This window comes from Halichoerus grypus, chromosome 12 (genome assembly GCF_964656455.1).
Source record: "Halichoerus grypus chromosome 12, mHalGry1.hap1.1, whole genome shotgun sequence".
Lineage (NCBI taxonomy): Eukaryota > Metazoa > Chordata > Mammalia > Carnivora > Phocidae > Halichoerus > Halichoerus grypus.
Window position 1 is genome coordinate 98,855,152 of NC_135723.1, and position 26,561 is coordinate 98,881,712.

Genomic DNA, 26,561 nt, shown 5'->3' on the forward strand with positions numbered 1-26,561 from the left:
AGGTAGGAAACTCACCGCAGAAAAGCGAAAGGCTACAAAAGCGATTCTTCACAGGTGGATATAGAGAGGCACAGAAAACTCTAGGAGCTTCCAGTGGGGGAAACACCACTAGGCTGTATCAGTTGTAAAAAGACAGCTAAGGCAGAAAAAGCCATGTCGGGACTGAGAGGACAAGAGAGGCCCTGATTCTGGGACACCAGCGTTTGTACTTTGTACTTGAGAAATGTAATCAGTAATGTGCATTGCTCCCACAGCTCTTTCCATCTGCTTATTTTTCCCTCCCTTACTGCCAACTCACCTCCACTCGGAAGGAACCAGGCCAGCTACAGCAAATGTGCCTTTGTCCCCGCCAGGCTCAAATGTCCCTGCCCTGTGGGGGCATCCTCCTCTCTTGATAAGCAAAAAAAAAAAAAAAAAAAAAAAACCCACCATGTATATTTACCCAACTTGAATTTCAGCGTTTGAATATATATTTACATATATATTCATATTTGAATATACATAATGAAAATCAATATTGGTCTGAGCTGATGGTATGGAAAGGCAAATACAACAGGACAGTAAGCGGATCTTAAAGAAAATTCATTGTTAAAGATGCAGCATTTTCTATCTCAGGGGTTAATGCTGGAGATCAGATCAAGCAGATTTTACTCTATTAAAAATGAGCAAGGATCTTAATCCAGCAGAAAATGTGGACAAATTATCCACAGAAAATTGCATAAGCTGAAGAACAATTCATAAAGAGTCTTTACCAAGCTCAAAATGTTTTCAAATAAGCCCAGGGAAGGAATAGATGGGCTTCCTGTTTGTTCAGGCTGGTATTTCAGAGTCCGCACCGATGAAGGAAGATATCTGGACCCTAGGGTTCTGAGACGGACTCATCCCACTGGGAAGATGTGATCCCAGCGCAAGTTAGCAACGTTCTTCTAAAAGTGTCTCTTGTTTTCTTCCTGCAGCTTGATCACTATCCTTCTGTGAGTTACCATCTGCCGAGCTCGTCTGACACACTGTTCAATTCTCCCAAGTCGCTCTTTCTAGGAAAAGTTATAGGTAAGAATTGTGTGCTTCATGTATAAACGTATGGTAAGAATATGTTTGGTATAAGAATTCTGTTAGGTGATGTGAATCTGGATTTTTAAGTTACTGGGTCGATTTCTGCCATTGGGTTCCGTCACCGAGACCTCCTCAGTACAAGAGCAGGTGTGTTGGTTTTCTCAGTGATGCAGAAGAGATCATCAGATCATCTTTGGGGTAATTGGCCTTTGAAACACATTGTGATTGGTGGTTGTGTCTTCTCTGTTGGTGAAGGCCATGGGACCAGCGTCCTTTGGTGTGTGATAGAAACTAAAACAGAAGTAAAACCAGTGTCTGCTCCCTGCTTCTCTATGTGAAATTTGCTCATTCATTTATTTGAGACCCCCACCTACTAGCAGTATTTAACTTTGTCTAAGCACATCAACATGGTTCTGTCTTCCTCACTCTGAAAAAGCTGGCTGATATTATTTGCAAATTAGAAGGCCAACAAGGATTGGAAAATTGCGGCGAACACCCACCCCCCGTGCGTGATTGTTAGTCTGAGCATCACTCTTGCCCTTTTCTTGCCATAGATCAGCACCATCTAGATTAAAATACCAGCGTGATTGGTTATATATTTTTAAGTGATTGATGTAGAGCCAGTGAAAGAATTTTTTTTTTTTACTATGAGAACTTATATTGTGAGCCAAGAATGAAAACAGTAAGATGGTGGGTAATGTGTGGGCCAAGGAGGAGGTGCGTCCATGTCCAGCAAGTAGTGGTGGTCAGAATCATTAATTGTAAAAAGTGCTCATTTTAAAAGATGGGGGCAGGGGGAGCAGATAATTAGGAGAATAGGAGACCTGACCTATAATAAAAATAACAATGTGCACTTATATAGGATTTACTGCAAGCCGAGCTCTGTCCTACCTTAGATATATGAACTTATTGAACCTTCATGGCAATTCTGTGAGATCATCAAGATTAGACAAGAGCACACAAGACTGTCTACATTTTACAGATGAGAAAACTGAGGCACAGAGAGATTCAATATCTTGCCCAAGACCACCTACTTCATAATTGGTGGGGCCGAAACTTGAACCCAGGCAGGCAGACCCCTTGGTCTGTGCTCCTGGCCACCGAGCCATTATCTCTGTGCCAGCTGACTGAGAGAGCCCCACCAGGGCTCTCCTAGTGGAGGAGAGCCCTGACATTTGTGAGGTGTCGTACATCCTGAGACGCTGGTGAGTGCCCACGTCTCACCACAGGCATTCCTACAATTCAGTCAAGAATAATTGGAAATTTTAAGTGTTCTTTTTAGGGCCGTAATCATTCCATCAGAACAAACTCAACACTATGATGGTGTGAAGGTCCCAAAGACACTATACTGTGATATTCCCAGAGTAACATCCACCATGAACACACCTGAAACAGTGGACTTCATTGCTCTATGAGACTCACAATGTCACACGTGTTGACAGGAATGTTGAGGGATTGCTAAGTCCCATCACTAGAAGTAACACTGTCTGGCTCATCAGTATTTCAGGCCATGTGATTCAATTCACACTTGAGCAAAATTACCATATACAATGTAGCATGGACCTTCAAGGTCATGAACAATAACATCATAAAGGCAACATCCTCTATAACTAGGAATTTACTGGGCTCTAAATCTGTACCAAGTGAAATGCAAAACATGAGCCTCAGGTGTAGGAGTGTTACACGCAGAGTTTTCTGTGCCCCAGAGGAAAATTTTGCTGTGCACATAAACTAACCGTGCACATGGCAACGAGTTAGGTCAAGAACATAGGAACACCTGTAAGGAAGTCGCTGACCCCGAGGTGGAGATGGCATCATGGCGTCACGCACAGAAGAGGAAGGTAGGATGCTGCCCCTGGTCCCCAGGGCACTGACGTCTCCCAGAGACTGACTCTCATCTACACCAGCCTGGGAGCTCCACACGGACCAAGGCGGTGACTTGTCATTCCACTGTCTCCTAACAAGTAGCAAGTGCTCAAGAACCATTTGTTGAATTAATAAAGAGTAAAAGGGGAAAGAAACAAAAGGCATGTCATCGAAGAAGTGAGATAGTGGGATGATGATGCTAATCTGGTCAATAAAAGTAGCCCGGAGGCGAGATCCACAGCTCTCACATGCCTTGCAATCTGGTGTTTCTGAAAGCAGGTGTCTGATAATAATGGAGAATAATGGAGTGCAGAGAATGTAGGCTTTGGAATCAGGCAGAGCTGGTCTCTTAGCTCCAGCGGCCCTAACGGAACACCACACACCGGGAGGCGTAAGCCACAGACACTTCTCGTGGTTCTGAAGGCTGGGAAGTCTGGGAGCCAGCAGATCAGGTGTCTGGCCGGGTCCTTCTCCCTGGTTGGTGGGTGCTGACTTCTCTGTGTGTCCTCATGCGGCAAGAGGAAGCGAGCTCCCTCCTGTCCCTTCTTACAAGGGCACTAATGTCATTCATGGGGGCTCCCCGCTTATGACCTAATCACCTCCCAAAGTCCCCACCTCCTAATGTCATCACATCGGGGTTAGGATTTCAACATAGGATTTGGGGTGGACACAAGCACTGGTCCACAGCAGCTGGTTTTATCTGAATCCAGGCCTTGTCTCTCATTAGTGTTGAACCCTTGGGCACATTCCTTGAAACCCCGAGGGCCTGGGTTCTCGCAGGTGGTTTTTGTTTGTTTTGGGTTTTTGTGTGTTGTTTTTTTTTAATCAATTCGCAGCAACCAGATCCGTGCCTAGCATATAGAAAGCCCTCAAAAAATATTTGTGGAGTAAATGAACTACTCACTTAGTATTAAGCTAATAACATCTTAGGAAGTACCCAACACAATGCCTACATAAATGGTGCATAAATAAAGAAAACAATTGTCTTTTCTTGATGCCAGCTCTGTGCCAGTCGTTCTGATCGGTGTTGCAAGCAGAGTCCTCTCTGTAATCCCCCCAGTGCCACCCAGACCACTGTTACCCTCATTGTAGGAGGAAGGGACCATGGTTGAGAAAGGTTACATTATTTTCTTGAAGCAGGATTTCCCAGCACCGCACTATTGACATTTTGGGTCAGACAGTTCCGTGTTGTGGGGCTGTCCCATGCATCATGGGACAGTTAGCAGCATCCCGGCCTCTACCAACTAATGCAAGTAGCAGCCCCCAGCTGTGACAGCCAAAAATGTCTCCAGACATGGCCACATGTCCCCGGGAGGGCCATGTCAACACCAGCTGAGAACCATTGGCTGTCAGTCCGCCAGCTGGTCTTTGGTGGAGGTGGGATTTGAACCGAGAGATGTGTGACACCAAGAGCTACGCATTGCTTCCCAGGAACACCTGCATCTTTCAGAATGATGAAGACACAGGGAGGGGAGCTGACACCCTGAAGATAAATTCTGTTAACACAATCAAAGGAGTCACAGTGAAGGCCACAAAGACTTGTGGGCACTTGGGGAAGCTAATCATTGGCCATATCCTGAAGCCAATATTCCTTAAATATTTGGCCATTTAGTAGGAGCAGGATGAGTGAGAAGCATTTTTTAAGTTCCCCTTTGAAAGCGACATATATTTCAGTGAGAAACGGCCAATATGCATTCCCCAGCTATGTGAATAGTCATCTGTAAAGACAGACTGAACTTCAAACAGATACCTCATGTATTCTAGTGAGGTTTGACACCCCCTAGAGAATGATGCCCCCCAGCTGTTGCTTTAGTTGGGTCATCTGCTAATCAGAAACCAATCCTATAAAAGAAGGGAAAGGAGATGGATCTAAATAAATAATAGGACTTCACATGGAGCTCTTTGATGAGCAATGCTTGAAAAAGGACACATAAAAAGGATGAAAGAAAGTACCTAATCAAGGACAAGTTTGATCTTTCTAAAGCGAATGGAAGAAATATATTTATTTAGAAATAAGAATGTGATCACTGTCAGCCAACATCAAAATTTTAGAATGGATTGCTCCCTTTCTCAGTCCTTCTAGAAGGAAGTCAGAATCACAAGCAACAAAGTTTCACAAAGTAGAAATTTCATTGGCGGTCATTATGTCCATTTTGTATCATTTACTAGCTGAGTGATGTCATTGACTTTATGTATATGATTTTCAGCAACAGATTTTAGTATCTCAAAAACTCTTTAAATCAAGGGAGAGAAAGATAAGTAGAAGCCTGAAGCAGGATTTTCTGTTTACTTCTTTTTTAACATTTCTCTTATTTATTTATTTATTTGACACACAGAGAGAGAGAGCACAAGCAGGGGGGAGCGGCAGGCAGAGAGAGAGGGAGAAGCAGGCTCCCCACTGAGCAGAAAGCCCGACGCAGGGCTCCATCCCAGGACCCTGGAATCATGACCTGAGCCAAAGGCAGACGCTTAACTGACTGAGCCACCCAGGCACCGCTTTTTAACATTTCTATCAATGGAAAAAATACAAATAGGATGTTTATTAAATTTGCAAATGACACATAGCTAATAAAAGGATGATTTAACAAGCTAGGTAATAAAATAAAAACGTCAAAAGCATCTTGATGGCCTAGAAAGATAGGCTAAAACAATGACATGAAATATAATAAAGATAAACTTAACTCCTGCATTCAACCAAAAAAAGAAAGAAAAAAAAAAAAAGGCAGACATAAATGGAAGACAGAAGACCCCTGGTATCATGAAAAAGATTCAGGTTGGATTTCTGGGGAGTTTGGTATGAGCCAATGTTATGTGGTGATTGATGTTTAAATAAGCACTGTACTGAGCTACATTAATGAGAGAATCATATCCAGAGCAAAGAGTACAGTCACACCCCAGTGGAATGTCATGGCCTCTTCCTAGGCACCTCATTTTAAGATAGATGTTAATCTTCTGAGGAAAAGACCAGATGAACAAAAGGCCCCCCAAAGGAAAAATCAGAAGGCCTGGGGATACTAAGATACGATTAAAAAGACATGAGAGAATCCATTTCCGGTCTTAGACAGCTGCTACCTGGACAGGTGAGACCTTGTGGAGGCTGACTCACCAGGACCAGAGAAGACTAGCGAGAGCAAGACTTCAGTCCCTCCAAGAACTTCCTGGTAATTACCGCCACTAAAACATGAGTGACTGCAGTTTAGAAGCAGTGGACTCTCCATTATTGAGAGTATTCAATACTCTCAAAGGGTCACTGGAAATTCCTCTGTACTTTGAGTTTTCTGGATGGAGTGAGACCAGATTAGAGAAAGCCTAAAAACCCTTGAAATGGTATACTTTGTGACGGGAGTAACTTTCTTTTTTAAAAAGGTGAGAAATGCAGTATTACAGTGGAGAAGTTCCTCCATGTGAGAACTGACAGGATAATTCGATTCGGGGCTCCTTGACATGCATCATTCAGTGCTACGGATGCAGCATCGAGATGGACGAGAAGAATGTCACTGTATGTTAGTGTAACGGACAGCCTCTGTTTTCAGGATGGCATATTCATTTTAATTTTAATTTTAGAAAGGTATTTCTGAGCCCTCTTAGTTTTTTCAAATTAACTGTTTGTGCCAGTGCTGTAAATCACAGTGATATAAAATCATAGTAAAGTAGATCTATATTATAATAAAAAGACAGCAGTTTCTCTGTGTAAGTTTGAGAAGCTGTGTTTGGAGAAAGTCAAATACTCATGCAGGGCAACTGTTGCTTTACTGAGCATTGTTACTTGTCAGTGGCAAAATTAAAGGTGAACCCATTTGAATTTAATATGGTTTGTAAGTCTTGTTGGTCCCAGATCCTAATATTTTCCAAATTGCCATTATTTAAAGTAACCCCGATAGAGGATATACCTATTGGTAGCCATTGTATGATTTGCATTATATTCTAAAATGTGAATATGATGATCTTCGGATATAACATCCTTATTCCAGGGCTTTCCAAAACTTTCTGGAACTTTGGCAAAACCTTCACACACCGCAGGAAATGACATACTTCTGTCTGCATGCACTGGGGAGGTGGTATACTGCGGTAGGCATTATGCTGCTCACTGAATATTTCTGGCCAAAAAGTTTTGAGTAGAAAAGACGTAACAGTGTCTGGGCTAAGACATTTAATTGCTGGTGCAAGAGTCTCTAGAGTCCTTCTGTCCTTTTGTCATGGGGACTGGAAAACCTGAAGACCATGGTGGTTCCATCACCTGGAGCCCTCTGTGACCACCATGAACAGAGAACCCCGTCAACTCATGACAAATGCATAGCACAAGGGAGGGAGGGAGGGAGGAAAGGAAGGGAGGAAGGAAGGAAGGAAAGAAAGAAAGAAAGAAGAAAGAAAGAAAGAGAAAAAAAAGAAAGGAAAGAAAGAAAGAAAGAAAGAAAGAAAGAACGAACTCTTGCTTTTTAAGCTACTGAGACTGTAGGGCTCTTTGTTACTGTGGCACAACCTAGCCTATCCTGATTGATACATAAGGGTTAGAGCTGAGATCAGAACTTTGCTATCACACACTTGGGTTTTCATTCTTAGTTTATGACTTGCAGACTGTATGACTTTGCAACGTGACTTAACATCTTGCACATTCTGTTTCCCTATGTGTAAAATAGGAATAGTAATGATCCATACTTCACAGGATTCAGCAAAATAATACATGTTTGAGAGATAGCACGGGGTCTGCCACATAGTATGTGTGTAATAAACATTAGTTATTTTTATTCAGCCATAATTTGGCAAGTATGTAGTGATCATTTGTCATATGCCAGGCATTTATACGCCATTGATACACCAGTGGTGTTCAAGACAGGCACGGTTGCTACCTTTAGAGGGCTTGAGTTCTAACAGGAAGAGAGGAGAAGACAATGGAAGGAATTAGAAGTGGAAGGACACAATGGCAAGGTAAACGGAAGATGGGAGCGTAGGATCCTTTGGGAGCAAGTAGGAAGGGCACTCCGCCCGGTCCAGGAGACAGGGAAGGCATACCAGAGCAAGTGGCATAGAAGCTGAGACCCGAGTAAGAAGTTAGAATTGTCTGGGCAAAGGAATGGGGTGGCGCAGAGGGCAAAAGAGGAGGGCTTTTCCAATTCTCTGTTGCTCTACAACAACCTACTCAGAACTTTGTGGCTTGAATAATACTTCATTATTGCATGCAGTAATTCTGTGGCCTCACTGGATGTCTCTTCTGCTTGATGTGGTCTCCGACGAGGTGTTAACATGACTCGATGATCCAAAGTGGCCTCACCCACGTGGCTCCAGGAGTCTAGCAGAGGCTGTCGGCCAGAGGCCTCAGTTCTCCCACACTGGCTCCATGTCATGGCTGCTTGCGTGTCCTCCCTGCATGATGGCAGGCGCTAGAAGGGGCATTCCAAAAAGTAAAGGTGCAAGCTAGAGATCCCTAAGACCCTGCCTCAGAAGTTACTCACATCCCTTTTCCCTCAAGTTGTTGGCCAAAATCTGGACTCCAGCCCATATTCCCGGAAAGGAGATGCACACTCTACTTCTTGATGGTTTCGTGACAAGTTCCCACTGCAGAGGAAAAGGTGGGATGGGAGGTATGGTTGTGACCATCTTGGGAAACCCAGTGTGCTATGAGGGAAGTTTGCAGGTTTCTTTCAGAGTGGTTGAAACTAAAGTGTATGATGAGGATAAAAACACAGCAGCAGTAAACAGGTGCAGACTAAGACAAGCTTTATGAGTGGGTCCAAATGTTCTCATTTGCCCGGGACAGTCCCAATTTCCTACTGCCAAGACGAGAGCGAATTATTAGCAATGCCCAGGTTCACTCTAAAAATGTGACCCAGGGGAGACCTGGGTGGCTCAGTCAGTTAAGCATCTGCCTTCGGCTCAGGTCATGATCCTAGGGTCCCAGAATCAAATCCCACATCGGGCTCTTTGCTCAGCGGGGACCCTGCTTCTCCCTCTGCTTGTGCACTCTCTCTCTCTCACAAATAAATAAATAAAAATCTTAAAAATAAAAATAAATAAAAATGTGACCCAGTGGGGATTGAACTAGGTTATCACCCGTCTTGTTTTGGGTTCGTCCAACAGGAGCACTTGAGATCAGAGACCCAGCCTTGGTCCAGGAAAAGGAGAAGCCTCCGGGGGGGTGTAGTTGCAAGATGAGGAGATGAGCGTTTGAATACAAGTTTATTTGGGAGCAGATCCCAGGGCATATTAGTAGAGCAGTGGCGAAATGAAACAGGGGAAGGAATGGAGCGCCATCAAGCTACTCACCATGTGGGCAGTGGGAGCTCAGGATGGGTGGGGAACTGTGGGAGGCTGTTCACAAGCCGCCTCGCTATCTCCCTGATGCAGGAGGAAGCGAGAGCATTGCGCCTCCTCCTGTCCGTCCGCGCAGGCGAGGGCTGCTTCCGGGAGCCTGAACTCCCCAGCAGTTCCTGCCCACCCTGCTCCCCAGGCAGAAGAAAGCGCAGAGCATGGGGATCCCCGGCCTTGGTCTTTGGAGTCAGGGGTGAGTGTAGAGGCGTAAGGCAGGACCCTGGCTGTGTCTGCATATTAAGGATTTATTTACAAGCCATGTTAAGGTTTTAATGTTACCCTGGGAGCAAAAAGGTGTCATGGAAGGATTTTTTGTTTTTAATCAGGAGAATAAGCTGACCAGATTGACACTTTAGAAAGATAACATCACCTGCAGGGTGAAAATGCTCCAAGGAGTCGAGTGAGAAGCCACAGGACGGCAAGCGGAAGGCTGCTGTGTCTATAACAGGATTGCACGTTGTGATGCACCAACAACTTGGGCATGCCGAGGAAATGCAGCGTCTTCGTTTGTCTATGATAATCTGATACTCCTTCTGGATAACAAGGGCAAATAAACGAAAGCCCGGTCTAGCTTACAGTCGAATCTGGCTTGATTATTTCACCAGTCCCTTCTGGTTGTGCTCTGTCCCTCTGGAATAAAAATGTTCAGTCTCTCCAGTGGCCTTCCCATCCCCTGCTTTCCTTCTAGAAGATGGTGACCAGGTATGTAGAATACAGATGGGGATGGGCAGCAGGATGTGGCAGCTTAAGTGTGTGTCTGACACCATCACAGGGAGGTCCCAGGGTCATGCTGTCCTTCCTTGGGTTCACATGAGCTGCCATCTGCTGGCCTCCAGCCCAGCATCCTGATGGTAAAATCGGTGGTCGGGGAACTTAGAGTCCCCGTCTGACTCGTGCAGTGCTCCAAGGAGCACCCGCCCTTGCTCCCTTTGCCTCCTTCTGTCCCCTCAGCTCTCCCTTGAGACAGACCCCTAGTCTCTGTCATGTCCTTCATCCTCCCCATGGCAGATGTCAGCACCCCAAGGCAGCCTCCGTGGTAAATCGTTGGCTTTATCTCAGAATCCCCTCCTCATAAGACTGAGGGGCTGTCGGCTCACTCTTCTTCCCTCTCTTAATGAGGCTGGGTTGCCCCATGTTGTTGCAAGACCCCCTACATGACAGTCTCCCCCCAGAGCCCCAAATCGGGAAGCAGAACACGAGCCCCCTGCCTTTAGTCCCCTTCCTCACCCTTTATAGACACACCTCCTGCTCTCTGGACAAAGCTTAGTCCCTCTGGGTCTCTTCTTTCTCTCATAGTCCTTTCAGGCTTTATTATTTTTTTTAATTTTATTTATTTTATTATGTTAGTCACCATGCATTACATCATTAGTTTCTGATGTAGTGTTCCATGATTCATTGTTTGCATATAACACCCAGTGCTCCATGCAGTACGTGCCCTTCTTAATACCCATCACCAGGCTAACCCATCCCCCCACCCCCCTCCCCTCTAGAACTCTCAGTTTGTTTCTCGGAGTCCATAGTCTCTCATGGTTCGTCTCTCCCTCCGATTTCCCCCCTTCATTTTTCCCTTCCTTCTCCTAATGTCCTCCCTGCTATTCATTATGTTCCACAAATAAGTGAAACCACATGATAATTGATTTTCTCTGCTTGACTTATTTCACTTCAGGCTTTAAACAACAACAACAACAAACACCTTGCTTTTACTTCCTGTGTCCTGTAGCTATTGACAAAAGAAAAAAAAATGCCATGTAACAAACAATTCCAAAACACACTGGCTTAAAACAACAATCATTTTTTCTCACTAATGTGTGGGTCAGCTAAGGGCTGAGGGTCTCTGTGGTACAACTGTCACCTTTCTCCTGGGATCATGTAGTTAACATGGGCATACTCACTGGAGCCGACAACAGAGGCACAAGAGCGCAAGCCCACTCGTGCGAGCACGTTTCAAGCCTTTGGTCTTGCCACACCCGCTAAGGAAGTCATAGGGCCTATCCGGAGTTGAGGAGAGGGGAAAGACTCTGCTTCTTCATAGGAAGAAAAGCAAAGTGACATAGGAGGGGCAGAGACCCAGTGGAGGAAGAACTAGGGACATTAACACAATCTACCACATTCCCTTTCATCAGATTCTCTACAACTAAGAAATAGCCTCCTGTCTTCCCTGTGTTAGCTAGACAGGTGGGTACTGTCTCTATCACAGGAAAACTCTATGACCTGCTTTGTCCTTGACGGGTTAAAAGGTATGAGTAAAGGAATTGGGGGAAATCATTTATTCACCCAAAAGTATGTTGAGTGTTTATATATACCAAGTGATAGGGATAGAACAATGAATAAAACAGCAAAGTCCTTGCCTTTATGAAGCATATATTCTAATAGGCGTGGACAGAGAAGGAGAAGATAACTGTCTGGTAAGATGTTAGCTAGTGATCAGTGCTATCAAGAAGAATAAAGGGGGCTTAGCAGTAGAGAGTGTTAGGCTGGCTGGGAAGTCCTTTCGGAGGAGCTTGCATTTAAGCAGAGGCCTGATGATGCCAGGGAGGGTGATGTGTTGGCCCCTGGAGGGAAAGCATCCCAGGAAGCATGAGGAGCAATGCAGAGGCTGGGAGGTTAGGTAGAGACATGCTGGACTTGTTCAAGGAACAGCAAGAAAGGTGGTGTGGCTGGACCACAGTAAGGATGGGACAGAGTGGTAGGGGATACCTGAAGCTAGAGGGCTAGCCAGCAGCTGGATAGTGCAGATTGTAGACCATTGTGGAGAGTCTGCCTTTTATTGTAAGTGAGATGGGAAGCAGAAGACTTTGATCTGATTTATGTATTAGAAGCTACCATATTAACTGTAGCAGTTGGGCAGCAGAAGAAGAGAAAGGCAAGATGGACACAGGAGACCAGTCAAATTCCAGTTGTAGAATCTAGGTGAAAGAGGGTGATCCCTGCACCAAAGCCATTGTGGTGGTAGCAATGGAGAAATATTTGGAATAAGAATATATTCTACGCGCATAGGATTTGGTGATGGATCAGCTGTGGTAGGTGAAGGGAAGAGATATCAAAGAAGATTCCTCCAGTTTTTGGCCTGAATAGATGGGTAAATGGTGGTGCCATTTACTGAGGGCAACACTGGGAGACAAAAAGTTTTGGGACTGGGGGATAAAATTAAGACTTCCATGTTGGACACATTCAAGACTATTCCGTTGAGGTGTGGTCCTCTGCTGCAGAAACTGAGCACCTCCTGGAGCAAATCCCACCGTCTCCCATCTCTGCCCCCTATTCCCTCTGCAGGCAGATGGGTGTTGCCTAGGTCATGGGTCATCACTCAGAAAGGCAAAAGAGAAAAGAAAATGGTTCCAATGAGAAACAACACAAGTGTTATCTCCATACCATGGAAGGGAACATGCACTAAGTAATGAAAGGAACAAACTATTGATACACAAAACAACTTGGATGGATCTCTAGGGAATTATACTGAGGGGGAAAAAGCCAATCCCAGAAGGTTCATACCTAGTGAGTCCATTTACATGACATTTTTGAAATGATAATATTTTACAAATGGAGGACAGATTACTGGTTGCTGGTGGTTAGTGACAGGGGCAGAAGGGAAGAGGGTCTGAGGTGGTATAAAAGGGTAACATGAGGAATTCTTAGGAATTGTTGGAATTATTCATGATCTTGACTGTGGTGGTGAATACACAAACCTACACAGGTATAAAATTGTATAGAATTTTACAATTTTGGGGCACCTGGGTGGCTCAGTCAGTTAAGCACCTGACTGTTGATTTTGGCTCAGGTCATGATCTAAGGGTCCTGGGATCAAGCCCTGTATCCGGCTCCCTACTCAGCAGAGGGTCTGCCTGTCTCCCTCTGCCCCTCCCCCTGCTCACGCATTCTCTCTCTTTCTCTCTCTCTCTCTCTCTCTCTCACAATGAGTAAATCTTTAAAAAAAAAAAAAAAAGAATTTTACAATTTCTACACACACACAAATGATACACATACAATCAGTGAATTATATCCATCTCAGCATCCTGATTGTGACATTCTCCTATAGTTTTGCAAAATGTTTCCTTGGGAAAAACTGGGCAAAATATACCAGGGAACTCTCTGTATCATTTAGTACAACATGCGATTTTACAACTACCTCAATACAAGTTTCAATGTTTAAAAAGTAATAGAAGTAAAGCAAGACCTAGTCCACAGTATTCTCTGGAATCATTTATCTCTGGGATGGTGGGTAGTCCACCAGGTGCTAGCTCCCTGGACGCAGCAGGAGGGTGGTCCACACCCAGGGAGGACATGAGATGACTGCACCAGCATCTCTCCTGTTCACTCTCAACTCTCCTGCCACTGCCACTGAAGATTAGGAAACGTACAGGCATGAAATACTGATTTACCGCTTGGAATTCCGTCCTTCTCCTAGAGTTGCTATTGAAGGGATGACTAATATAATGCATTTCTAGAAATGGAGACAGAGGAAAATGTAGTACATTGACCTCCCGGCTACTGCTTTCAGAGAGAGGCCCTGAGAGCAACTTATCCCCCTGTGATTTATGTCCACGTCCAAGGAGTGGAATGTGGCAGAATTGATAAATGAACAAATGGCAAATAGTTAATTGAAATTTATGCTTAGTTGCCTTTGGCTTTTATTATAATGATTAAAGAAGAAGTAAAACACTGATGAGAGACCTTGTTTAAGTGATCGGCGAGAAGTAATATTAAAATTGAAGAGAAGCAATTATATCTAATTTTTCATGTCGGAAAGAAAATTTAGCATTGTCTTAATGTCCAAGATCTCCTCCAGGCTGAAGGAAATCTACACGGAAGGAATCTGCCCAGTGACTTATAGTTTAAGGTTAGTTTCTCATTCTTTTTTAATTGCCTTCAACTGTCATTCTTAGAAATGTATTGGGATTTTTTTCATTATTATTATTACCTTTGTAGAATCATAGGAGGCCCTAAGGAATAATTTATTTAAACTTTGTCATATCACAGCTGAGGAAAACGATGCCCACAAAGGTGAAGTCATCGGGCCAAGGTCACATAACAAGCTGATTTAATACCCTAACACCATCAATATCATAACCATCTTGGCTTGTCGCTCAAATGTGTCTTAAACAAGTATGATTAATAATTACATCATTATGACCCAAAGACACACAAGATGTCAAGATAAAACAGCTACAAAAGCAAATCTTTTAACAAAGTGTAGACTGGAAGAGGAGATTACATGGAGTGAAGGTTAAGAGCACGGACTGTGGCGTCGGACACCTGGGATCCCGGCTGTCCCACCTGCTAAAGAGCCTCAGCAGGTGTTCGGCATATCTGAGCTTCAGTTTCCTAATAGTGGTACCCCCCCCTATGGCATACGCTTTGTTGTGAAGATTAGAAATGGTACCGGGAATGTAAAGGGCCTGTCACAGAGCCTTGCACATTGTAAGTGCTCAATCCATCTTGGAAAGTGTTATTACATCTGATCTTTGATTTTCAGTTTATAAAAATAAAGGAAGGGCTGACCTTAATACCCAGTTATTATTAAAAAAAAAAAAAAATAACAACAACAACAACAAAGGATAAAATAAGCAGTGAAAACTTTGAGAAATTTCAGTGGAAAACACATTGGTACCATCATCTCTCCGTCTTGTTTTCCAAAGTTAAATTGTTTTTCATTAACAGAAACAACCCCAAAAAGGCATTTATCATTAAAATGCAGTGAGAAAACAGAAATTCATGATATGTTTAGTATCTGCTCAAACCAGACTGTCAGAAACAGGGGACCTATTTCTGTCCCAAATCACCTGTCTCTGACACACAGCATACATGTGTATACCCAATTGTTTCTAAATAAACAAACATTGTGAAAGCCAAAATTCCTCTTATTATAATACCCAAAAGTATTCCAGAAGACAGAGAAAATTTAATTTCTTGTATACATACAGTCGATCCTCATTATTCAGAGATTTCATATTTGGGAGTTCACCTACTTGTTAAAATTTACAACCCGAAAGGAGTGCTCGTGGCACTTTTGTGGTCCTTTGCAAACATGAGCAGGACAGAGCACACATTCCCAGCCAAGGTGGATGAAATAAAGCAACACTTCCTTCTCATTTCTGCTCTCATGCTCTTAACAACTCATTTTTCTGGTCTATTTAGTGCCATCTGGTTTTTTTGCATTTTTATGAGGTTTTTTTTTTTAATTGGTGATTTCACTGTTTAATGTCACCTAACTGTGGTACTGAAATGCTGTTGTTCCCAAGCAAGGTGGCCGTGATGTGTTTTACAGACAAAATATGCGTGTTAGATAGGCTTCATTGGTAAGCATTAAGTTTTAGCACTGTTGGCTAGGAGTTCAATGCTAATGGATCAACAATATATAGTAAATAAGGTGTCTTTAACAAACACACATCTAGAGCAAGGTCACGTATGGATTGGGTGATGAAATGTGACCAGAGGCTCTCAGGAACCTAACCGTGTATTTCCCCTAGGAGCAATAGTCCAGTGTTCACCAATCCGGTGCTCACGGTGACTCTATAGAACATAACTGCTGTGAATAATGAGAACCCACCGTATGGTTTTTAACTCCCTGTCACGTAAATAAGATCACACATTGTATTCATGCAGCACTTGGCAGTTTTAAAGGCAGGTGCATAACTGTTGTCACATCTGATACCCACAGAAGTTAAGATGAGAGTCGTTATTGCTCAGTGAAGTAGGGTAACAAGTCCAACTGGCATTACCCAGGGGGACTTGATCTTCCCCTCTGGGGCTACAACATCTCACGGTGTCTCCTGCCACACACAGATTAGCTGCCACTCGGCATCGCGGCATCTTGGGACCCTGGGAAGGAGAACATAGCATGTTTTGGGGAAAGGAGTCTGGATGACAAAGATCCTTTGCATAATCTTGGTAAGGACCTTCAATTTAAACCTTGGAGGCCTTGAAGGTAAACACAATGAGATGAAATTGGGTCACACTTTATTTGAATACTGGGAAAGACAAAATAGGAAAACACCAGGAAGAGTGGACGGGAGCAGAGTTGGCCAGGAAGTCAGTGCTTTGGAGATTTCTCCCCCAGCTTCATAACCACATTCGGGAAGGCTGGCCTCCTCGCAGACTTTTCTGGAACCGCTGACAGAGGACAGAGAAGCCATAGAAAAATGTTTGCTGGGTTTTCTGTTTCAAACGTTCAAATGTTTGCTTTGGCTACCCCAGAAAGAAGCATTAAATGTTTACAACAGATATTTCCTATGACTTTTAATGTTTCCTGACAGCAAACATGGCTGGATGTTGAATGTGTCACCTCCATGCTCTGGAAATAAGATAGATAGACTCTGTGGCCTAATAAGATTTTTTTCCTGCTCTTATATATAGCTGTTAAAAACAATAAAGTGTGCTTATCTAAGAGAGAGCTAATCTTCTTAAAGAAATTTTCGATGATTTTTAATTCATAATTCACACCTCTCAGCCCGGGTGAATTCATTCTCAAACTCTGATCCCATCTTTATTATCCATGAGGAATTAACATTTGAAGTGTGAACTCAGGGGGTGAAGCAAAGTCGTTAATTCAGAAAGGAATCCCGATTTCATTTTTCTCCATCACTAGAGTCAACTTTAGTTCAGGGCCTGCTTTCGGTCTCATCTACAGTAACCAGACAGATAAAACAGGGAGCACTGTCTGCTTGAGAGCTTAGTAAATTCACCTTGCGGGTAAGTACCTACTTAAATCTCCACTTGATACATGAGGGGAGAGTCGCGGAGAATTTAAAGTGACAGGTCCCGAGTCAGATCGCTCGTCCATGGTGGAGCCCGGATTTCAGGGCAAGTCTTTCTGTGCAGCTCTAACTGTTGATTGTCCGTGTTTGTTTTATGAAAGAGCAAAGGCCTGGGGGGAGGGAGACAGTATTTTTACTTGACATTTCAAAATGGGGATCCTATGGGTCTCTGATAACACTGTGCCCTCCTCTCTTCTTCCCCTCCACAGAAAGATTTAGATTCAGAATCCTTGTTCATATGGGAAGTGCAGTAGGAGCTGGGGAGGAAAGACAAGTCATTCAGATAAATACAGTTTCAACACAAATCGATGCATGAATTAATTTGGGGGGGCCTAACTCTTCTTTTTTAAGACACTGAGTTTTTAGAGATTTTTCTTATTTTTAGTCATGGGAATCAAACCCTAAAACATGTAAAATCTTTTCATTTTTTTAACACTAAGGTTATTTAATAAAAATCTATTAATACCAAATTAAGAGCAACATAAGGTATACATGAAGTCATAGAACTAATTTCAAACCAAGTGACCTAGCCTTGCAAGTGACTTACTGTCATGCAGCTTAATAGTTTGAAGGTTTGATTTTATAGGCTTCTTAAGTTTTGTAATTAATTGACTTTATTTTTTAGCAGTTTTAGGCTTAAGAAAAACTCAGGGGGTGCACCTGGGTGGCTCAGTTGGTGAAGCGTCTGCCTTCAGCTCAGGAGATGATCTCAGGGTCCTGGGATCGAGCCCCACGTCAGGCTCCCTGCTTAGTCGGGAGTCTGCTTCTCCCTCTCCCTCTCCCTCTGCCCCTGCTCCCCCTGCTTGTGCTCTCTCTCTCTCCCTCAAATGAATAAAATCTTTTAAAAAATTAAAGAAAAACTGAGGGAACGTACAGAAAGTTCTATCTACGCCCCCACTGTCCCTACATGCATACATAGTCTCCTCTACCATATCGTACTTATTTTTGGCACTCCACACTTGCCACAACATAGTACACTTGTTATAAATGAAGAACAATATTATTAGCTAAAGTCTATGGTTGATATTAGGGTTTATTCTTTGTGTCGCACGTTCTGTAGAGTTTGACACGTGGGTAATGACATGTGTCCACCATTACAGTGTCCGTTAGGATGCTTTACTCTAAAAATCCCTCATGTTCCAACTGTTCTCCCCACCCCATCCCCTAGCGGCCGCTGACTCTTTTACTGTCTCCGTAGTTCTGCCTTTTCCAGAATGTCATACGGCTGGAATCATACAGTTATGTAGCCTTTTCACACTGGCTTCTTTCACTTAGCAAGATGCATTTCAAGTTCCTCCATGTCTTTTCATGGCTGATAGTAGCTTCTTTCTTTTTTTTTTTTTCCTGGATGATATTGCAGCCTTATTTTGCTGGGGGCAGGGGGTGGGATTGGGGGGATGGAATCAGGAAGCTAAGTTTGAACAGCTATGACAGAAAAGAGGCAGAAGTCAGTAAAGAAAACCAGTTGTTCCACTTTTCCCATAACTGTATGCACCTCACAGCTCTTTGACTAGCTGACGTCGACGGCAAGCTTGGTGCCTCCAATTAAGTGTTTTCATTTCATCCTGTGTATTGGGTTGGCCCTCCTTTTCCTGACTCATGCTTATAATCATCTTAATTCCAAAGCAATTTGTTTTGTTACTTTTTTAATTGGAGTGTAATTGGCATACAAGATTCTATTAGTTTCAGGTGTACAACATAGTGATTCAAAATTTATATACATTACAAAATGATCACCACAATAAATCTAGCTACCATCTGTCACCGTACCAAGTTATTTCATATTAGTAACTATATTCCCTATGCCATCCGTTGTATCCCTGTGCCTTATCTGTCTCATAACTGGAAGTTTTTACCTTTTAACCCCCTTCCCCTATGTCACCCATCCCCCAACACCCTCCCCATGGCAACCTCCTGCTGTTCTCTGTACCTGAGTCTATTTCTGTTTTGTCTAGTCTTTTGTTTCTTAGATTCCACATGTGAATGAGATCCTGTGGTGTTTGTCTTCCTCTGTCCGACTTCCTGCACTTAGCATGATGCTCTCTAGGTCCATTCATGTTGTCACAAATGACAAGATTTTATCCCTTTTTATGACTGAGTGATATTCCATTATATATAATCTATATGTATGTATTTGATATCTTCCTTAGCCATCCATTCACAAACCTAGGTTGTCAAAGGACACTTAGGTCATCAAAGGAACCTGTTTTTAACAAATATGCATATATCCTCTTTAAGATAATGTAAAATTATTAAATTAGGGAGGGGAAATGACGCTAATAGTTAATTTGGCTTTGCGCATTCTGTGGGTCTTTTCAGATTACATGTTACTTAATAGTCCTTATCTCTTTTTGAAAATGGTTGTAATCATTTCTCCTGCTGCCTATCCAAAAGAGTCAAGCATAGCCTTGTCATTTGAGGTATCTGCAAAACCTTTCCACCAAGAAATGAACACTTTTAAGGTTTAGAGAAATGACTCTAAGCCACAATTCGTAAGTGATGAGCAAATATTTCTTGTACAACCACTATATGCTTGAAGTTGGCATAGGGACCTGTTCTGAAACTTCCTGTTCATTTTATTTTCACTTTTTAATAAGAACAGATGAAAATATTTTCTTCTACAACAAAAGAAGACCCCCACTTTATTGTATATTGAATTTTAAAGACGCAAGAGAAGAGACTTGAACAGAGAGTGAAGGATGTGTTGCCTTTGATTGCCCCGATCTCCCAAAGGTGCCCCAGGTTCCACACCAGGTGCCCTCGGAGGACTCTACCAGCTCAGCTGTCCCCAAGTGGCTACAAGGTGGCTGGGTCCCTAGTGCTGTACTGCAGGAGCCGTCATGGGGGGATTTAGGGGAGAGACAATGATCCTTTTCTGGGACAAGAAGGTTGAGGGGACTAAAGTGGGAAGAAGGGTGGATGCTGACCCAGGCTTGCCCTTCAGGAGCAGAACCAATCTGCTTCTTGCGGGAGAGGTGACCAATGACAAGACCACAGGTCACTCTGACATGTAACGGGCACAATGGTCATGAGAGTTTTCTTTTTTTTTTTTTTTTTTAAGATTCATTTATTTATTTGAGAGAGAGAGAGCAGAGGGAAGAGGGAGAGGGAGAAGCAGGCGCCAGGAGCCCGACACGGGGCTCAATCCCAGGTCCCCAGGATCATGACCTGAGCCAAAGGCAGATGCTTTAACCAACTGAGCCACCCAGGCGCCCCATCATGAGAGTTTTTGAAACAGATTCCTAACCCCAGGGTGAAATAACAGAGAGATCTGAAGCAGTCCTCCACCAGGTCCAGCGAATGGAAGCCCATCCACAGATGGTTCTTACACACGCTCTCACTTACCCTCGCTCAGAAAACTGACAGGTGGTACAGTCCCCTCACTTCCATTCATTCTTGGAAGCAAAATGATGAATTACACACGCACGCACACAAACCAAGGGTTGGTCAAGAGCACAGCCTTGCTGTCGGCAAACACAGTTTGCCCCCAAACGGCCGGTCATTCTGCCATCTGCCACATGTCACGCCACAAGCCAGGTTCCCTCGATGTCGGCTGGATGGACTACCTTGCTTGCGCTCTTCACCAGACGAGGCTCACCACAGACAGGTGTGGCTGGAGGAGGCAGCAGCTGGGAGCAGACACTCCCTCCCCGCACACATGTGTGTGGTCATCAGGAGCACCTGCTGGTGAACCCACTCCCACATCATCCTTTCAAATCATGCGTTATTTTTGTCAGAGGTGTGCCTTCCTTTGATGACATGCCACATTGCTTTTTAAGATAGCTTCTCTTAAGAATGATGAAAATTCAGGGGTGCCTGGGTGGCTCAGTCGTTAAGCGTCTGCCTTCGGCTCAGGTCATGATCTCGGGGTGCTGGGATCGAGCCCCGCATCGGGCTCCCTGCTCAGCGGGGGGCCTGCTTCTCCCTCTCCCACTCCCCCTGCTTATGTTCCCTCTCTAGCTGTGTCTCTCTCTGTCAAATAAATAAATAAAATCTTTAAAAAAAAAATGATGAAAATTCAGGCGGCATTCGAAAATTTGTAGTGCATGTTATAATCGGAATCTGTTTCCAGTGTTATATGCAGAACATAAATGAATTTATTTTCTCAATTAATAAAAAACACATGTTGGGGCGCCTGGGTGGCTCAGTTGGTTAAGCGACTGCCTTCAGCTCAGGTCATGATCCTGGAGTCCCGGGATCGAGTCCCGCATCGGACTCCCTGCTCAGTGGGGAGTCTGCTTCTCCCTCTGATCCTCCCCCTTTCATGCTCTCTGTCTCCCATTCTCTCTCTCAGATAAATAAAAAATCTTTAAAAAAAATAAAAATAAAAATAAAAATAAATAAAAAACACATGTTTAAGTATTCACAGCATCCTAGATTTTTTAAATAGTAATATAATTGAATAATATTTTTTATATATCTAGGCTAAGTATTCTAGAAGATATGAAATTTAAGTTTGCAATAAAAGAAGAGAGCAAAAAATAATTTTTAACTGGGCTAAAAATGTTTCTTGCTTTTAAAAAATCATTGTATGTAACAGCTTTTACCTAAACATTTAAATCAGAAGCCAACCCTCTGTCACATGGTACAGAGACCACACAGAAAGTCAAGCTGATTACCTGCTCTATTCCTCTGCAAATTCTAACCCTAAAATATTTCTCTATAATGCTTGCAAGAAAAAAAAAATAAATCTGCAAGACATTTTTTATGATTTTCCACACTCCCTATATTTTAATTCCCATTGTGAAGGACGGGGATACGAAAACTAAATCCAGTTTGCAAGGATGAGAATCCTTGTTCGCTTTGTTGACACTGTCATTAAAGAATGATAGTGATCCCGTTTTGTATAATGCATTCCACAGGTGTGAGCAACAGACAAGCCCATCACTTCCTATCTCGCATGCAGATGGTACCTGTATGCTGCATTCCCACTGTGGATTCATTAAAGCACTGGTTCATTTCCCACTGTAATTGGGTCCCATTCCAGTCTTTTATGTCAAGCACATTACTCACATTGGCATTCATGCTCATTTCTCTTCAAAACCCTTCTCCGGGGCTTTCCTGCCTCTAAACGCATGTGATAAATATGTCAGTACGCAGTGCTGTCTCATCTCTGAGGACCATCAGTCACTGAAGTTCAGAGAACCTTTTCTAGCAGCCGTCTTGGGTTTATAGCCAGGAGGGTATTTTTTTTGTGGCTGCACAAAGGAGAATTATTACCTAAAAGGACTTTTATTGAAGAGTAGATTTGGTGTTTCTTTAGTGCCTTCTTTAACTTCCTTTCATAAAACGGACACTACAAGCCAGATTTTACATTTGTGTGAATGTAGATCCTGGGACTTAAGTACTCTGACAGTGCCGAGGGTCATGGAGATGAGGGTTTGGGACCCTCCAGTACTTCAAGATCTCCACTGGATGCAGAAGCTGGAGCTTGGTAGCGAGAGGCCATACCTACTCCAGGACAAGGCTGAGTTAGAAAAGGGAGTGCACAGTAATAACAGAAGTGTGTAAATAACTTTTATTTGAGATAGAGACTTTTAAGATCAGAAGAGCACCAAAAAACAGCCTTTGACATCTCAGAAGAAGTAGCACTAAATCCTCTTTTACTGTATTGATCCCCATGCAGTGGTTCCTGGACGGTGAAGAAAATGCCATGAAGCCATAAGGTCAACATTTCATATTTTAGCCCAAGAAGAAAAGAAAAAACATGCCCCAGGTCGGCACTAGTTAAGAGCCAAGAAAACCCAGAAGCAAAGTTACTTTCTTCCATAAGACAGGTTTTCACAAAAGGCAGTTTTCAAAATTCTGTAAGTGTGAGAGCTGAGAAGGAGGATTTTTTTTTTCTTCTTAGCCAGGAGGACAAAGAGAAGAGGACCTGGTTGAGCTATTAGGGTAAGAGGAAGTTTGCTAAATGCCGTGGACCAAGAAGACACTGTAGGAGTTTTATGTTCGAACCAATTTAGATATTCAGATTAATTATGGACATGGTGTAGAAAACCCAAATTTCTCCCAAGTTCTACGTTTCATTTGAGGCCCAAGATAGGGTAAAGCTGATGGGTTTTCACTGATGAAAACATGTGCCTCTGATTAAAAATATGTTTGCAGTGATATAGCAACACCCTCGTGAGTCAGCTGGTGATGCAGAGGACACTGCCGGGCACCCCGGCCACTACCTAAAGCCAAACACTTGTTGGGTGGACCAAAGAAAATCATCTAGCTGCCTTCCCATCCCTCCCTCCAGACCCCAACACCTAGTCTCAGCAGCCCCGTCTACACCGCGTTGAGTTCCCTCTTTGGTAGATGGGAGCTCTGTAACAGATGGAACATGCTGGGCTAACAGGTAGCAGATGGCTATAATTGCCTCAGCCATCTACACTAACCAAGTACCTTTTTTATTTGCATGATATTTCTCCCAAATTCTGATGTGAGTAGAGGTATTTAATGGAGACAGTGGTATGGCCATCATGATTGACAAGCATATTTAAGAAAAAAAATGACCCCAATTTTTCTTTCTAACTCTTCACCACCATCTCAATACACACACGTGTACACACACGTATGCACGGGCTTTGCACAAACACAAACCCGCCTTTAACGTGGTATTTTTCTCTGAGACACTGAAGGAAAAAAAATTGTGGTATGAAGGTCAGTTAGAATTGGGTTTGACTTGCCAATCAACAGCCTAACTAGCAAGATGACTTCTGGTATACAGCCATGTCTCTGAGTTTTGGGGGTTTGTTATCAAATTAATGGTAATAGATGTAAGCAACTTGGCACACTAGGTGGTCAAATCTACTCAGCCTACCAGGGATAAATAAGGAGATGGGTTGGGAATTGACCAATAGCCAATTGCAGAGGTGCATTAGTAACCTTTGAGATGCAGTCCCGCAGATTTCACCCAAAAGTACAAAACATTGGCACGATGGGTGAGGATCTCCATCTCCCATTTTTCATCCTCTCGTTCCTGAGACATTCCAAAAAAAAAGCCTAAAGGCAGCCTCGGTACTAGTAAAAGAGGAGAAGTCGTGACTTTAACATGATTAAAGGTTGTGTTGACATTTAGGATTCTCAGTGCTTTCAAGTTCCAGGTTTAGGGCCCAAACTCCTTGGGTCCAGAGAGGGAAGGAAAGAGCAGAGGTGCTTCCAATTGTTCTAAAGCCTATGCTGTGCCTCATTCCCCAGAAAGCCCCCGATGCAAGCTAGTCATCCAGGTTTACCGCCTGATCTCTCCATTCTCAAAGGCACACTGGTACCCATCTCTGCAAAAAGGCAGAAAAATCATTTTTAAATTTTAAAAAAGTTATTGTTTTTAATTCATTCACCAATGTATTATATACTCATTAATGAAATACACTCATTAAGTATCTACATAATTAAACATAAAGCTTATGTATAATTAACCTCAAAATAATAATTAAGTGTTACTACTTTTATGTATGGTAACTCTAGGAAGATGAAAACTCACTTTCTGATGATCAGTTTGGGTAAACAAAAGAGCTCTTGTACCAATTCTGAATTAATTAAAAATTGCAGAATTTAGGGGCACCTGGGTGGCTCAGTCGTTGGGTGTCTGGCTTTGGCTCAGGTCATGATCTCCAATCATCAGAAATTGGAGATCAGACAATACCTTCCAATTCCAGCAAGACTAATCTAAACAAGGCAGTTCTCAGGGACACAATGACAAGACGGATGACGAAGTTCTTACAAGGTTTTGACATAGTGACCCAAGTCAGAGTTTACCTGAAGACCTTTGGAACTCCTTGGCCCCTGGAGCTGGCTCCAGAGCAGACTTACCGTGTCTCCCTGTAGCCTTTCTTCTCTTATAAACAAATAGCACTCACGACAAGCAGACAGATCATGGGAACAGAATTAGAAGACTGGAAAACACCTTCCCCAAAGAACAATCAAAATCTGATCGGATACCCAAAAATCACTGCTGTTCCTAGGGATGGGGGTGGGGGTATGACAACACCAAAGATAGAAAGAGAAGAAGAAGGAAGGAAGGAGGAAGGAGAGAGGGAGAGAGGGAAAACTCCTAAAATGGGGGACCTCAACAAAATGCTGGGGCTCATTTCAGCATGAACTTCCTCCCAGCCCTGGGCAGTGCAATACTTCGAACAGCCAGAGATACAAAGGGTCTGAAATATGCCCACTAGAACTAGTGAGTTGAGGGTTCCCCTATCCAAGGCATCAAGGCTCTCAGATAAACACTGAGGGCGCCTGGTGGCTACGTTATAGCCATTGACCGCTAGGAATGCACTTGTACTAGAACAATTTTGGGTTTGCAGCAAGGCAGATTGCACAGCCTAGAGAACTGGGAGCATCTCTGAGGGAATGGCTGGAGCTTCTTATAGGGCTTGGGTCTACGTTCAGTGATTTGGGGAATGGTTCAAAGAAGCAGGCATTTGCTCTGGACTGGATGCTATCAGGAACCAGGGATAGTTCTGTGATTGGATGTCTTCATGTTTTCAGCTAGAAGGTAACAGGAACAAGGCAGGGCTAAATGTGTAGTTGGTAAAGAAGGAACACTTATGGGTATTAGGCAGGAAGGCGGTATATTTGGCCATTTTTGTGGTTTGGACATTTGTTTGGGCTAAGCCAAGACTGGAGTGACCTCATCTTTGCCTCAGCCTATCAAGGTCACAGAGTGCCCTTGCCTGATATGTCCCGTGAAATGGTTTGTGTTCCACAGAACAACACGCTGACCTAACCATGAGTGCCCAACTGGCTCCCAGTTTTCAAGGCTGCTTTTTTTCTTTCTCCTGAGAGATCAAGGATTGGAGGAGCACAGTTACAAAATCCCCAAAGGAAAATCAAACAAAGAAAACAAGAAAAATCCCAGGAAAAACTAAAGCTGCAGAGAAAAAAAAGTAATTATAGGAAATAATATGATTTAGCTATAAATGGCATTTACATGTTGTTAATAATATAAATACTAAATATGGATCTAACCAAAATCACAATCTACCTACTTTAGAAGGAGAGATGAACAGTGCTTGTGGATGGAGCGGGGTGGGGGAGGTAAGCCCTCATTTTCCATATTGATAAGTCAACAGATAATGCCAGAAAAGGAAACATCATGAAACTGTAAGTTTCAGTAGGTCATTTGGAGATATGGAGGTACCTTTTTAGGTCAGCCTAAAGGGTTGAAAATGCTTCCAGGGAGGGGAGATGGGGGCAGAGCATAGAAAACCATAACTATCCCTAACAACCCTTGAAGAACTATTTATTTAAACATTTATATACACACACACACACACACACACACACACACACATATATATATATTTATTTATTTATTTATTTTTTATATATATATATATATATATATTTTTTTTCCTTTAAAAGAATGAGTAAAGAGAGGAAAAGCAAGGGAAGGGGAAGGTGGAGTGTGTGGTGTGTGAGGAACTAAAGGAGGCCATTTTTCTGGCCCACAGTGTGTGTCAAAGCCAACTCAGAGTGTGCTGTCTTTCCACACGAGACACAGAGCACTTGGGAGACCGCCTGCTTTAAAAATGCCACCAACAGTTTTTTCTCCTCAACCACTGTGGGGAGCACCACTGTGTGTGACCTTCATTCAGC

General features: G+C 43.2%; 1 protein-coding gene across 1 annotated transcript in view; it reads left to right on the forward strand.

The window, feature by feature from the left end:
- Positions 1-26,561, forward strand: part of CNTNAP2 (contactin associated protein 2) — a 1,879,707-nt gene that overhangs the window by 1,760,765 nt on the left and 92,381 nt on the right. The window contains exon 21 of the mRNA XM_078059689.1: positions 957-1,050. Within this exon, the coding sequence (XP_077915815.1) occupies positions 957-1,050 (94 nt within the window). The remainder of the gene's footprint in view (positions 1-956; positions 1,051-26,561) is intronic.